Here is a 12,585-nt window from a genome sequence, read left to right on the forward strand (position 1 = left end):
GTTTGGGGATGCCTGCTATAGAGGGTACCAGGAAGACCTTCATTTAAGACACCTAGTTATAGAAAAGAATTTTAATCTCTTCTTAAGCATGGAAGTTAAAGTATTAGAGGCTAGCCATAGGGTTCCTAAGCATTTCATAATTGTTTGAAACTAAAGCTTTGGAATTTTAATAGGAGATAAAAGGCCAATAAGTTATTTTTTTGTTAAATTAGTTGTTTAACCGTACAACATAGAAGCTATAGAGGTTATAAAGTGAGAGGATTTGGTTCATCTTTGTGTGGTTTATTTCAGATGGTGCTTTAAGATTTTGGGCATACGAGCAAGTTTTAAGGCTGTTGAGTTCACAACACACAGCTGCTGTTTGCATCCTGTGTGCTGCTCACTTTAATGTTCTTTCAAGAATCATGTAAGCCCACCAGCTAAAGATTTAAGAATGAATGCCTTATTTTTTTGAAACCACAGTAGACTTAAATTTCTACATAAGGCAAGCAATTCAGAATGCATAGGATGAAGCTAAGCACAGTATAGTCTAGTAGGGATTCTGTTAATCCTGTTTTTGAAGGGCATAGTTATAGTAGAGAGCTGGCTGAGAGGAAAGTATCTGAAGTTCACAAAGATTTTCTCAAAGGACTGATTTCAGTGACTTGGGAAATGGTAATAAGGTCTTTATAGAATGACATCCGGCCTAAGAAATACTAGTTTGTATATGTTATGTCATCTTTTTGGTTAGGTGGGAATGAATCAAGATCTAGAAATTATAAAAAGATAATGCATCTACTGGTTGTGAGGTTGTTTGAGGTGTGAAAGAAGGCATTAGGTTTCAGCTTAAATCTTTTAACCAAAATGCTTAATAGTGTTGCTTTTTCTTTTTAGGTACTCCACTCTCAGTCTCGCCATGTTGAAGTCAGAATGGCCTGTATTCACTATCTTCGAGAAAACAGAGAGAAATTTGAAGAGGTAATTTGTCATTTTCAACATGTAATGGTGTCTCTTGGATTTTCAGTTCACCCTTTAGAAGTGGTCATTGGGAATTTCACAGGATGGATCTTAATACAGGTTATGAAAATTCTGGTTATATTCATTTGTGATAGTTTTACACCATTTCATAGTATTTATTTATTCAGACATTTAGGAAGCTTCTATGACAAATAAGACACAGCTGTGTCTTAGAGGGTGACTTGGGCAGGATTCTTACATATTCAGAGTGATCTTTGTTGGACATAGGGAATCGGGTTGTGGTTAATAGTTTTCTGTGATTTGTAACCTCCTTATTAAAACAATGTAAACTGAGCCTTTTATCAGAAAGCATTTATAGATTTTTATTTTATTGATTTGAGAGCGAGAAGGGGTGGGGGAGCGGGAAGCATCAACTCATAGTAGTTGCTTCCTGTGTGTGCCTTGATCGGGCAAGCCCAACATTTCGAACTGGGGACCTCAACATTTCAGGTCAATGTTTTATCCACTGTGCCACCACAGGTCAGGCACATTTATACATTTTTAATTTTTAGGGCTCATCATTGTGAATCACATATTAGAACACTATAATTATGAAAATGATTAATAGTTAATAGAGTGTTGTAGAATACCTTACAGGAATTTTCTCAGTAGTATGATGTAGACTGTGAAATATGTCAGTGACCTATTTTCATTTTGCATTGAAACCCTTATAAGATTTATCTAGAATTATGTCATCTGACAAATTTCAATGGAATTTTCCTCTGTTAACTGCTAAAAGAACATTGACATTTTGCAAGTCACTCAATTCTAAGAATTACTATACCCTGGCCGGTTGACTCAGTGGTAGAGCATCAACCTGGTGTGTGGAAGTCCTGGGTTGGATTCTGGGTCAGGGCACACAGGAGAAGCGATCATCTACTTATTCACCCCTCCTCCCTTCTCTCTCTTTCTCTTTTTCCTCCCACAGCTAAGGCTGATTGGTTAGAGCACATTGACCGAGGGTGCTGAGCATGGCTCTATGGAGCCTCTGCCTCAAGCCCTAAAAAGGGCTTGGTTGCTAGTAGGCCCCAGCTAGGCAGAGCATCGGCCCCAGACAGAGATTGCGGGTGGATCCTGGTGGGGGTGCATGCAGAAATCTGCCTCTGTATTCCCCCTACTCTATTTTTAAAAGAAGAAAAGACTTAATCGATAAATGATTCTTGGTTTGGGTGTGCTCATGGGTTGGTGTTTTATGTTCAAGCAAAATATTATTACTGATACATTTTTCTGGGTGCCATGTTATATGTTAGACAGTAATACATTTTAGGAGGGAGACTACCTCCTTGATCAGGAGATCTGAAAACTTGTCATACATAAAGAAAACTGTTAATTAGGAGGCTGGATAGAGTATTAGGGTATGGTGGAGAAGAGGAGGGTGAATGTAGTTGTCTTTAAATCTTTGAAGAAATTACAAATGAGTTATAATTATTGGTCCCAGAGGATAGCACTGTTAACAGTAATGAAAATTGCTAACACAGCTTGAGTACTTACTATATGCCAGGCATTATTTTATTTTAAGTGCTTTACATATGTTTGATTTAGCCCTTACAACCTTATGAGATATGATCAGAGGTTAAAAGTTCCAAAGGGGTAAGTTTCACTTCCTTATAATAAGAACCTTTAATTTCTATTGGGCGGAATTAGAAAGGTTGTCATAGGAAGCGGGGGTGTTTCTTCTGACAGAATGTTGTTCGGCCTCAATGGATGCTTTCTGATTAGAAGGGAGAGTGATAGTGGATGTAGGCTTGCAGAACACTGCTTGGGTCTCTTCCAACTTTAAATGGTTCTGTGGTTGTTTTTTTTTTTAAGTCTATAAATAATCACCTAATACGGAACAGTAGCCTCTGATTGGTGGCATATTTAAAATATGTAGCTATTTTATTGTAAGAATGTGTTGAAACTTCAGATATTTTTTAAAAATTTGACATTATACGATTTAGAAAAGAATTTCAATCTTTAAAAACGTCCATGGGCGTTGAAAAGATTTTTATAGACTGGGAAGTGTACTTTAATGCTTTTAAGTGTATTGCTTTGCTAAATTGACTGGGGCTACAATTTAAATAAAATTGAATTTGATGTTTCAGAGCTTTCTCAATTAAATTAGTATAACACTATTAGAAAAACAAAAAATTTAAATAGCTTGAATAAACTTTTATGTTAAGGTGACAATGTTGAGTCTTCAAAATATTAGCATTCTTAGTTTTCATCTCTTTTTAGTATAACCAACCTAAGGGACAATGCATATTCATATATGTGTGAGTAAACTAATATTTCTTAGCTAGTGTATCTGTCTTTATTCTCTTGTACACATTGGCCATTACCAAATGGCAATCTTAAAGTGCTGCTTTTATCATGTAATTTCTCTGTTCATAGTATCACCTGCAGTGACCTTGAATTGTTTTGTCTTCATCTTCTGAAAGTCCTGCCTGAGCTCAAGGCTCTCTATAAACAGGTGTCCAGTCTGAGTTTTCTTTCACTGATCTCCCCATGAAGTTATCCTGTTTCTGCTGACCAGGTCACTCCTGTCTGCCCCACATAGGGTTCTCACCGTTTCCATGTGCCATCTCTCTGCATCCTGGCCATGAAAATTTTCTGACAGTGTTTCCTTCTTTAAATTCTTCTGTATATTTATGATCTTTACTTAATAATTTGTGTATATTTTCATAATTAGATTGTGTGTGTCTTCTGTACACACACACACACACACACACACACACATACTTACTGATATGTCCAAGGTTTGTGTAAGAACTCAATAATTCCAAGTAGAGAGGTTAACTGTTGTTTTGATGTATTAATAAACTTTTTCTTTTTCAGTTTATAGAAGGGTCATTTGAAGAGTATTTAAAACGTCTGGAAAATCCACAGGTATGTAATAATCTTAATATATCTCTTCTTACATATATAAGATCAATGTTATAGTATATGGAAGGGTTAATTAACAGTATTTCCTTATAAACATTTTTTAGGTGCACATTTTATGTAGCGTTTAATTGGAAAGACAGTTGGAGCTTTGTACTATATACTGTGTAAGGATGTTGCCTAAGGACAGGGTCTTTATCTTTGTTAAAATGGCATGTGTAGCATAAAAGCTAAAATAACATAGTGCTCAATTTCCGGATGCTTGTTGGAAGGTTTATGGAGGTCATTTGACAAGGCAAGATTGCATTGCTTCATTAGATAACTGAGAAGATAGTTCTCTGAGGGAGGTTCATTTCCTATGATAAACTTGAAAAGAAGAGACGGCTGAGAGGAAAAGGATAGCACTTCCCTGTCAGGTCTCATAGTGCCACACCTTCTCAGTCATATTGAAGTTAAAATAAATTTCTGCTTACAAAACTGTAAAAATCCAGATATCATGGAGTGCCACGTAGAATGCCATATAGAATGTTCCATCATCTCCAGAGGTAATTAAAATGACATTAGCAAAGGAAGAAGCTAAGAAGAGGAAGGAGTCAGGCAGAGAGGGAAGGGAATAATATCACAAGATCAAGGTGTTTGATCAACAACTGGTATCCTAATGTGATTCCCTAACACTAATTTGAGTGCTTATTGTGGGCCAAGAATTGCCAGTCACCCTGGGAGTACAGAGGTAACTGGGATTTGGATGCTATTTCCAGAGTTTCCCTGTGGTGGGGAAGAATATCTACAGTGAGAAAATACATATGTCATAAGAAGTACAGGTGTGATGCTATAGGAATTCAGTTTTGATTCCAGTTGGGAAGCAAAGCAAGAATTGGAGAGTAGAGTGAAGTCTGAATAAAAAATGTGAGGGGGGCCCTGCCCAGTTGGCTCAGTGGTAGTGTCAGCCTGGTTTGTGGAAGTCCTGCGTTCAATTCCCGGTCAGGGCACACAGGAGAAGCACCTGTCTGCTTCTCCACCCTTCCCCCTCCTTTCTCTCTCTCTTCCCTTCTCGCAGCCAAGGCTCCATTGGAGCAAAGTTGGCCCCGGTGCTGAGAAGGATCCATGGCCTCCACCTCAGGCTCTAGAATGGCTCCTGTTGCAATGGAGCAACACCCCAGATGGTCAGAGCAATGCCCCCTGGTGGGCATGCTGGGTGGATCCCCTCGGAAAAATCTAAAAAAAAGAAAGGAAAGGAATAAGTATAGTAGTATTGCAGTTTGGGAGACACTCTCATGCTTTTTCTCTACATATACTCCCGACCACATTTTTATTTCAGAGATTTCAGTACTGAGTTTTGTCTGTATATCATGGTCACAAATTCATTTTCATGAAGTTTATATTTTTTCTCTTAGTTTATAAGCCTCTATGAAGGAAAGGATTCTGTATTGCTTTTGGAATTCCCAGCATTATTTTTTTTCAATTTTGGATGCCTAATTGATGAGCAATTTGTGTGTTGAATCAATGTTAAATCTATATTGGATTTTGTGTAATAGGAAAGATAAACACCAGAATGTTAAAACTTTTTCTCTCTGGTAGTAGTATTACTAGAGATTCCCCCCCCCCCCCCAATTGATTTACCATTTTGGTAGAAAGTATTGTGTCAGGCTTGTAGAGATACAAATCACAATTAACACATTTGAGTGGCTGTCATGTCCTTGGATGCCAGAAATAATGGAGAAAGAATAGGTGAACAAACATCAAAATTCTTTCACTTGTTTTAAGAAAACTAACCTAAATGAGAGTTTGTAAACAAAAGATGTTTTTTAATCAGAAAAACCCCCACGATGTCATTTTATAGTAGTCTTGTAGTTCAGGCTCTTAGCTGTGATGGTCTGAGAAAGGATTGACATGATGGAAATAGAAAGAAGGGGACAGGGAGAAATGAGATAATATGAATGAACTGAGAGTGATTTGGGATTCTGGGAGAAGAAGGAGGGAAAGTTGCTGTGGTTTTGAGCACAGGACAGGTGTCTCCTTTCCAGGGTTCGGGATGGCCACCCTTTTAATTCTTATGGTCCCGTATCCCCCAGTCTGATCCAACTTTTTTCCAGATTTTTATGTGCCTTCTGAAATAGTAGTTGTTTTTTGTTCATTATTAGCAACAAATATTGTATCTTCATTTGTTTCTTTCTCTTTGATATATGTAATGCATGAAATGAAAAAAAAATAGTTGATGGATAATGTTCATTGCTTCATCCAATTTTCAGAGAAACCATCTTTGTTCTTTTTTACTTAAAATAGCAGTGGAGCATTTTGAAAATTTCTCACTTTTTGCAAGAGTGTATTTTTTGTCAGCTTTAATGTAAAAACGACAATAGAATTCACCAGTTTGAAGTGTATAATTTGATGCAAGTTGACAAATGTCTGCTTTTTGTAACCATTATGCCTTTTGCACTTCATTTTCTTCTACCCCTTTGGCATCCACTGATCTGATTTCTAAGTTTTGTCTTTACTGGACTTACGGAAATGGAATGATATATGTACTTTGATAGTTTGTAGTCTTATATGCCTGGCTTCTCACCTAGTGTAATGGAAACACTTGAGATTCATCCATGTTGTATGTATTTGTGCGTAGTTTGTTCCTTTTTATTGATGAGTGGTCATTTATTACATGAATGTACTACAATTTGTTTATTCATTTACCAGTTGATGGCTATTTGGGTTCTCTCCAGTTTTAGGTTATGATTAAAGCTGCTAAGAACACTTATAAATCTTTATGTGAATATATGTTTTTTCCTTCCTCTGGGATTAATGTAGGTGTGGAAATGGTGGGCCATATGGTAAATGTATGTTTAACTTTTTTTTATATAAATTTATTATTTTTAATGGGGTGACATTGATAAATCAGGGTACATATGTTCAGAGAAAACATCTTGTATGTTTAACTTAATGAAAAACTGCCAAACTATTTTCCAAAGTGACAATGCCATTTTTCTTTTTCATTAGCAATATATGAGAATTCTAATTGTTCTACATCTTTATCAACACTCAGTATGGTCAGCCTTTTAAATTGTAGCTTAGGTATTAGTAGTTGTGCACTGCTGTCTGTCTGATATTTTAACTTGCATTTCTCTAAGCTTTTCATATGCTTATTTGCCATCCATGTATCTTAATTGGTAGATCTTGCTAAATTTTTATTAAATTGATTTTATTGAATTATGTTTTTTATAATAGATGCAAGTTCTGTATTGGATATATATTTTGTAAATATTTTCTTCTAATTTGTATCTTTTCATTTTCTTAATAGTATCTTTTTGAGAAATTATTGTTGCCTAAGTACATTTAAATATGTGATTTTGATATAGAGTTCCTTAGATTAACATATTTTGCAGAAATGCTTTACTCTTATAATAAGGAAGTGTATCAAATATTGCAAAAAGTGCTGATTAAATAAATTGTAGCCTTCAGGTGAAGTCAATGGTAGAAAGTAATTTTTCTTTATTTTAGGTGAGAGGAGGGGAGATAGTGAGGCAGACTCCTGCATGTGCCCTGGCCAGGATTCACCTGGCAACCCTTTCTGGGGCTGGTGCTCATTTCAGTACCTAGCTGTTTTTTAGTGTCTGAGACTGATGTACTCAGACTAACCGAGCTATGGCTGCGGGAGGTTGATGAGAGAGAGAGAGAAGAGGGAGATAGTGTGGGAGAGAATCAGATGATTGCTTCTTCTCTGTGCTCTGACTGGGAATTGAACTCAGGACATCCATACTCTGGGCTGATGCCTTATCCACTGAGCTACCAGCCAGGTCTTGTGTGTGTGTGTGTGTGTGTGTGTGTGTGTATAAAGTTTTTTTTTAATTGACCCTGGGCTTGACCTGTTGTGGCACAGTGGATAAAGCATCTACCTGGAATGCTGAGGTTACTGGTTCGAGTCCTCAGGCTTGCCCAGTCAAGGCACATGTGAGAAGCAACTACAGGTTGATGCTTCCTGCTCCTCGGCCCCCAGATCCTGCCTTTCTCTCTCTCTCTCTGTCCTTTCTCTAAAAATCAATGAATGTGATCTTTTAAAAAATAAATAAAATAAAACTGATCCTGGTTAGAGAAGACAAGAAGATAGCCATTGTTTACATAACCAGACTATAGCAAAATTTATTTTTTTCTTTTATTAATTTTTAGAGAGGAGAGAGAGAGAGAGAGAGAAAGAGAAGGGGAAAGGAGGAGCAGGAAGCATCAACTCCCATATGTGCCTTGACCAGGCAAGCCCAGGGTTTTGAATTAATGACCTCAGCATTCCAGGTCAATGCTTTATCCACTGCGCCACTACAGGTCAGACCAGCAGAATTTATTCTAAAGATTAAATACTTATAAAATGGTACATTATTTGAGAGGTAGTATTTTGTTGATACTAACTAGTTAGAATAATTTTCCATTTTTTAAAGTGATGTAACTCATTTTATATAAGGTAGATATAGCTTGTGTTTATGATCTAAGCAGACTGGTTTTAGTGAGGGATTTCATTTATACCAGAAGTGGTATTGCTTGTAGCAGTTTATGAGAAGCCATGATTGTTAGGCAGAAGCTTATTTTAAGAAATCTATTTTAATATATGGTACAGTTTCATTTTGAAAACTGAAGCCAACTTTTAAGAACTATTAAAATGAAAAGTCTCTAGAGCAGTGGTCCCCAACCCCTGGGCCGCGGACCGGTACCAGTCCATGGGCCATTTGGTACTGGTCCGCAGAGAAAGAATAAATATCTTACATTATTTCCATTTTATTTATATTTAAGTCTGAATGATGTTTTATTTTTAAAAAATGACCAGATTCCCTCTGTTACATCTGTCTCAGGCTCACTCTTGACGCTTGTCTTGGTCACGTGATATATTTATCTGTCCCACCCTAAACGTCTGTGAAAATATTTTCTGACATTAAACCGGTCTGCGGCCCAAAAAAGGTTGGGGACCACTGCTCTAGAGGAAAGATTATCCTTGTCTGAGATCATTGTATAAAATCTTTTTCTTAAATTTCTTTCAAGGAAAAAGTTGCAGCTTTAATGTGTGCCATAGTGATTGTTGGTACTAGACCTTTAGTAATTGCACAAGTAGTAAAAACACATTATTATAGTAAAAGATTTAATATAGAGCGAAGAGTGAAAATTTCTTCATTTTTCCTTATCTTGAATTCTGTCTCCACTGTGAGTTTAAGATGTGTCCAGTCTTCTTTCAAAGAATGTACACATACGTAGTATACATACCTTTTTTTGTTTGTTTTATACAATAGGATTATTTTTCTATGACTTAATTTTTATACTAGTGTAAGTAATTTTTTTCCAAGTCAGTTCATTTGGGTATATCTCATTTTTTTTTAATGATTGAATGTTTCGTACTTAGTGGGACACCTATTAGTGGAATCTTGGGGCTTTAAGAAAGAAAATCTTTAACTTACAAATAGCTATAGTGAACATCCTTGCTTATGTGTATGTGGATATATGAAACACTTCTGTATGATAGATTAATAGAAGTTGAATTGCTATGTCAAAGAGTATATGGATATACTTTAATTTTTTTATATAAACTGGCCATATCCTTCAAAAAGGCATAAAGACTTAAAGTTACTCATTTGAATTGTAGAATCTTTCCTTTATTTCAAAATAGTTACTGGGAGACTGCTCTCTTTGTACCTTCATTCACCCTGAAGATGACGGATCTGTACTTTTTTAACCATCCTGATTCCTGAGTTCGGTTCTGTTCAGCATTTCATTTTCTGGGCACATACCATGTGCCAAGCCCTGTCCTGGGTACTAGGTTGGAGGTCAAGTGACCTAGCATTCAACTAGTTCTCAATTTAGGGATACCATTCCTTGGTCTTGTCACACCAATAGGACGTGTCATTTCATCCTGTTTCTAAGGATTTTTGCAGCAGAGACTTGGCTGCCTTTTATTATACAGTATATTATAGCCTATTTCATATAAATGTTTTTATATTTATAGTACTACAAATAATACTGAGCTTTCTGATTCATTAAGTCTATTGTATAAAGGTATGCATGAAGATTAAGTTTTGAGGGGCGGTTTTTAACCTTTTCATCTCATGGCACATACAAACTAATGAATAAAATTTTGTGGCACACCAGAAGAATGTATTTTTGGCTGATCTGACAAAGAAATAGGTATAATTTTGACTCATTAACAGCAGATGGCTGTTCTGTTGTCTGCAGTCATTTTTTAATTTAAAAATTTTTATTTGACAGTCTTAGGGAAAAGAGGTCAGTGTCCCTGATCACATCTTTTAAAAATTCTAGCCCTGGCCGGTTGGCTCAGCGGTAGAGCGTCGGCCTAGCGTGCGGAGGACCCGGGTTCGATTCCCGGCCAGGGCACACAGGAGAAGCGCCCATTTGCTTCTCCAACCCTCCGCCGCGCTTTCCTCTCTGTCTCTCTTCTCCCCTCCCGCTGCCAAGGCTCCATTGGAGCAAAGATGGCCCGGGCGCTGGGGATGGCTCTGTGGCCTCTGCCTCAGGTGCTAGAGTGGCTCTGGTCGCAACATGGCGACGCCCGGGATGGGCAGAGCGTCGCCCCATGGTGGGCTTGCCGGGTGGATCCCGGTCGGGTGCATGCGGGAGTCTGTCTGACTGTCTCTCCCTGTTTCCAGCTTCAGAAAAATGCAAAAAAAAAAAAAAAAAATTCTTGCAGCACACTGGTTGAATATTGCTGGTTTAGAGGCATATTGTAAAAAAGTATGAGACACTTATGTGCCCTTTTTTTCCCCTTTTATACAGGAATGGGTTGGACAGGTGGAAATAAGTGCCCTTTCTCTTATGTACAGGTAAATACCGTAACATAAATTAAACAAAAAGTTAGTGGAAAATTAGTATACTACATTGTACTAAAAGTTGTTAAAATAGCAATTTTATGCCTTGGTTGTGATGCATCTTCTCCAAGTTTTTGTTGTATGAATTAGATTTGAACATTTAAATATGTCAGCATTTTGAAATTTTAATTCTCAAAATACTTTTGGAAAGGAATACAGGAAATGTTTTAGGCCTATAAACTGGATCATTTATCAACCTTATAGGGAAATGATTATCTACTTTCTCAAGGCTGGTAGCATTGAATGGCTTCTAGAACAGAGGTGAAACACGCTATTATCAATTTTACTACTGTTGCCTAGTAGAGGAGCAGGTGAATGCTTTTCATTTTCTTTTTAAAATGCCTTTATAAATATTCTCTTGACAATTTCTGTGGTTTTGAGGCCTCATTTAAAAATTATATCTGAAGTCACACATATACAAGTTATATTTGAATTTTATTTTTTTGAAAAGATACTTTTTTTGGAGGCACAATGAATAAAAATGTCAACCTGGACCCTGGCCGGTTGGCTCAGTGGTAGAGCGTCGGCCTGGTGTGCAGAAGTCCCGGGTTCGATTCCCGGCCAGGGCACACAGGAGAAGCGCCCATCTGCTTCTCCACCCTTCCCCTTCTCTTTCCTCTCTGTCTCTCTCTTCCCCTCCCGCAGCCGAGGCTCCATTGGAGCAAAAGATGGCCTGGGCGCTGGGGATGGCTCCTTGGCCTCTGCCCCAGGCGCTAGAGTGGCTTTGGTCGCGGCAGAGCAACGCCCGGGATGGGCAGAGTATCGCCCCCTGGTGGGCGTGCCGGGTGGATCCCGGTCGGGCACATGCAGGAGTCTGTCTGCCTGCCTCCCTGTTTCCAGCTTCAGAAGAAAAAAAAAAAAAAAAAAAGGTCAGCCTGGAATGCTGGGGTCGCCGGTTTGAAACCCCAGGCTTGCCCGGGCAAGGCACATACCAGAGAAGCAAGTGCTATGAGTTGATACTTCCTGCTTACCCCTTTCTCTCTTTCTCCTCTCTAAAAATTAATAAATAAATAAATAAAGACAAGATGCTTTCATATAGGTATACTATGACTTAGTTATTCCATTATTGACTTATGTTTACTGATATATCCTAAGTACTTAGACTATTGCTTGGCATATACTAGGCTGTTGATGAATAAATGAATAATTCTTAATTCATAAAATATATTTCATCTGAAATAATTTCTAAATATTATTTTCAGGAAAGATTTTGTAATTTATCGGGAACCAAATGTTTCTCCTTCACAAGTAACTGAAAATAATTTTCCTGAAAAGGTAAGAATACTTTTCAATGTTTTTTAAAAATTTAAGTAGAAGCAGCAGTCAGTTGCCACCTATTCTATAATTTTAAAATGATTTTGGAAATATTTGCATGAAGGTTAGACACTGCATTGATGTAGTGTAGTTCCTGTTAATTATTGAGCCATATTATTTTGTAGTTTTTCCCCACAAATTACTGTGTTGATAACATTTAACTAACAGGAAAAAAAAATTGAGATACTAGTGTATATGATTAACCAGACTGTTACTGTTTTTTGTCAATATAAACATTAAATAGTAAAACTTTGTTTTACTTAATTGTTTTGGAGTCATCTGGGCTGATTTAAGGTGTCTTGTCACCCTGCTAATGATGGTAAGGAGGAGGGTAATTGAGTGAAATACCATCTTTATAAGAACTTAGGGTTTCCAAAGTGCTTGGTTCTACATCTGACCTTTACCAGTACAGTTTTTGAAATATGACAATTTAAATAAAATAAGTGTGCATTTCTCCATGCATAAGTAATTGACTATTTAGAAAGTACAGGTGACCCTTGAACAACATGAGTTTGAACTGTCTGGGTCTGCGTTGTGGGTTTTTTACAATAAATATACAGTTTGTCTT

General features: G+C 37.2%; 1 protein-coding gene across 2 annotated transcripts in view; it reads left to right on the forward strand.

Annotated features, from left to right (window-relative positions):
• OTUD4 (OTU deubiquitinase 4) overlaps positions 1-12,585 on the forward strand; it is a 43,704-nt gene that overhangs the window by 4,483 nt on the left and 26,636 nt on the right. For both annotated transcript variants that reach the window (XM_066232635.1, XM_066232644.1), the window contains exons 2-5: positions 874-957; positions 3,814-3,864; positions 10,612-10,658; positions 11,906-11,978. In XM_066232635.1, the coding sequence (XP_066088732.1) occupies positions 874-957; positions 3,814-3,864; positions 10,612-10,658; positions 11,906-11,978 (255 nt within the window). The remainder of the gene's footprint in view (positions 1-873; positions 958-3,813; positions 3,865-10,611; positions 10,659-11,905; positions 11,979-12,585) is intronic.

The sequence above is a fragment of the Saccopteryx bilineata genome, chromosome 1 (assembly GCF_036850765.1).
Source record: "Saccopteryx bilineata isolate mSacBil1 chromosome 1, mSacBil1_pri_phased_curated, whole genome shotgun sequence".
NCBI classification, from domain to species: Eukaryota; Metazoa; Chordata; class Mammalia; order Chiroptera; family Emballonuridae; genus Saccopteryx; species Saccopteryx bilineata.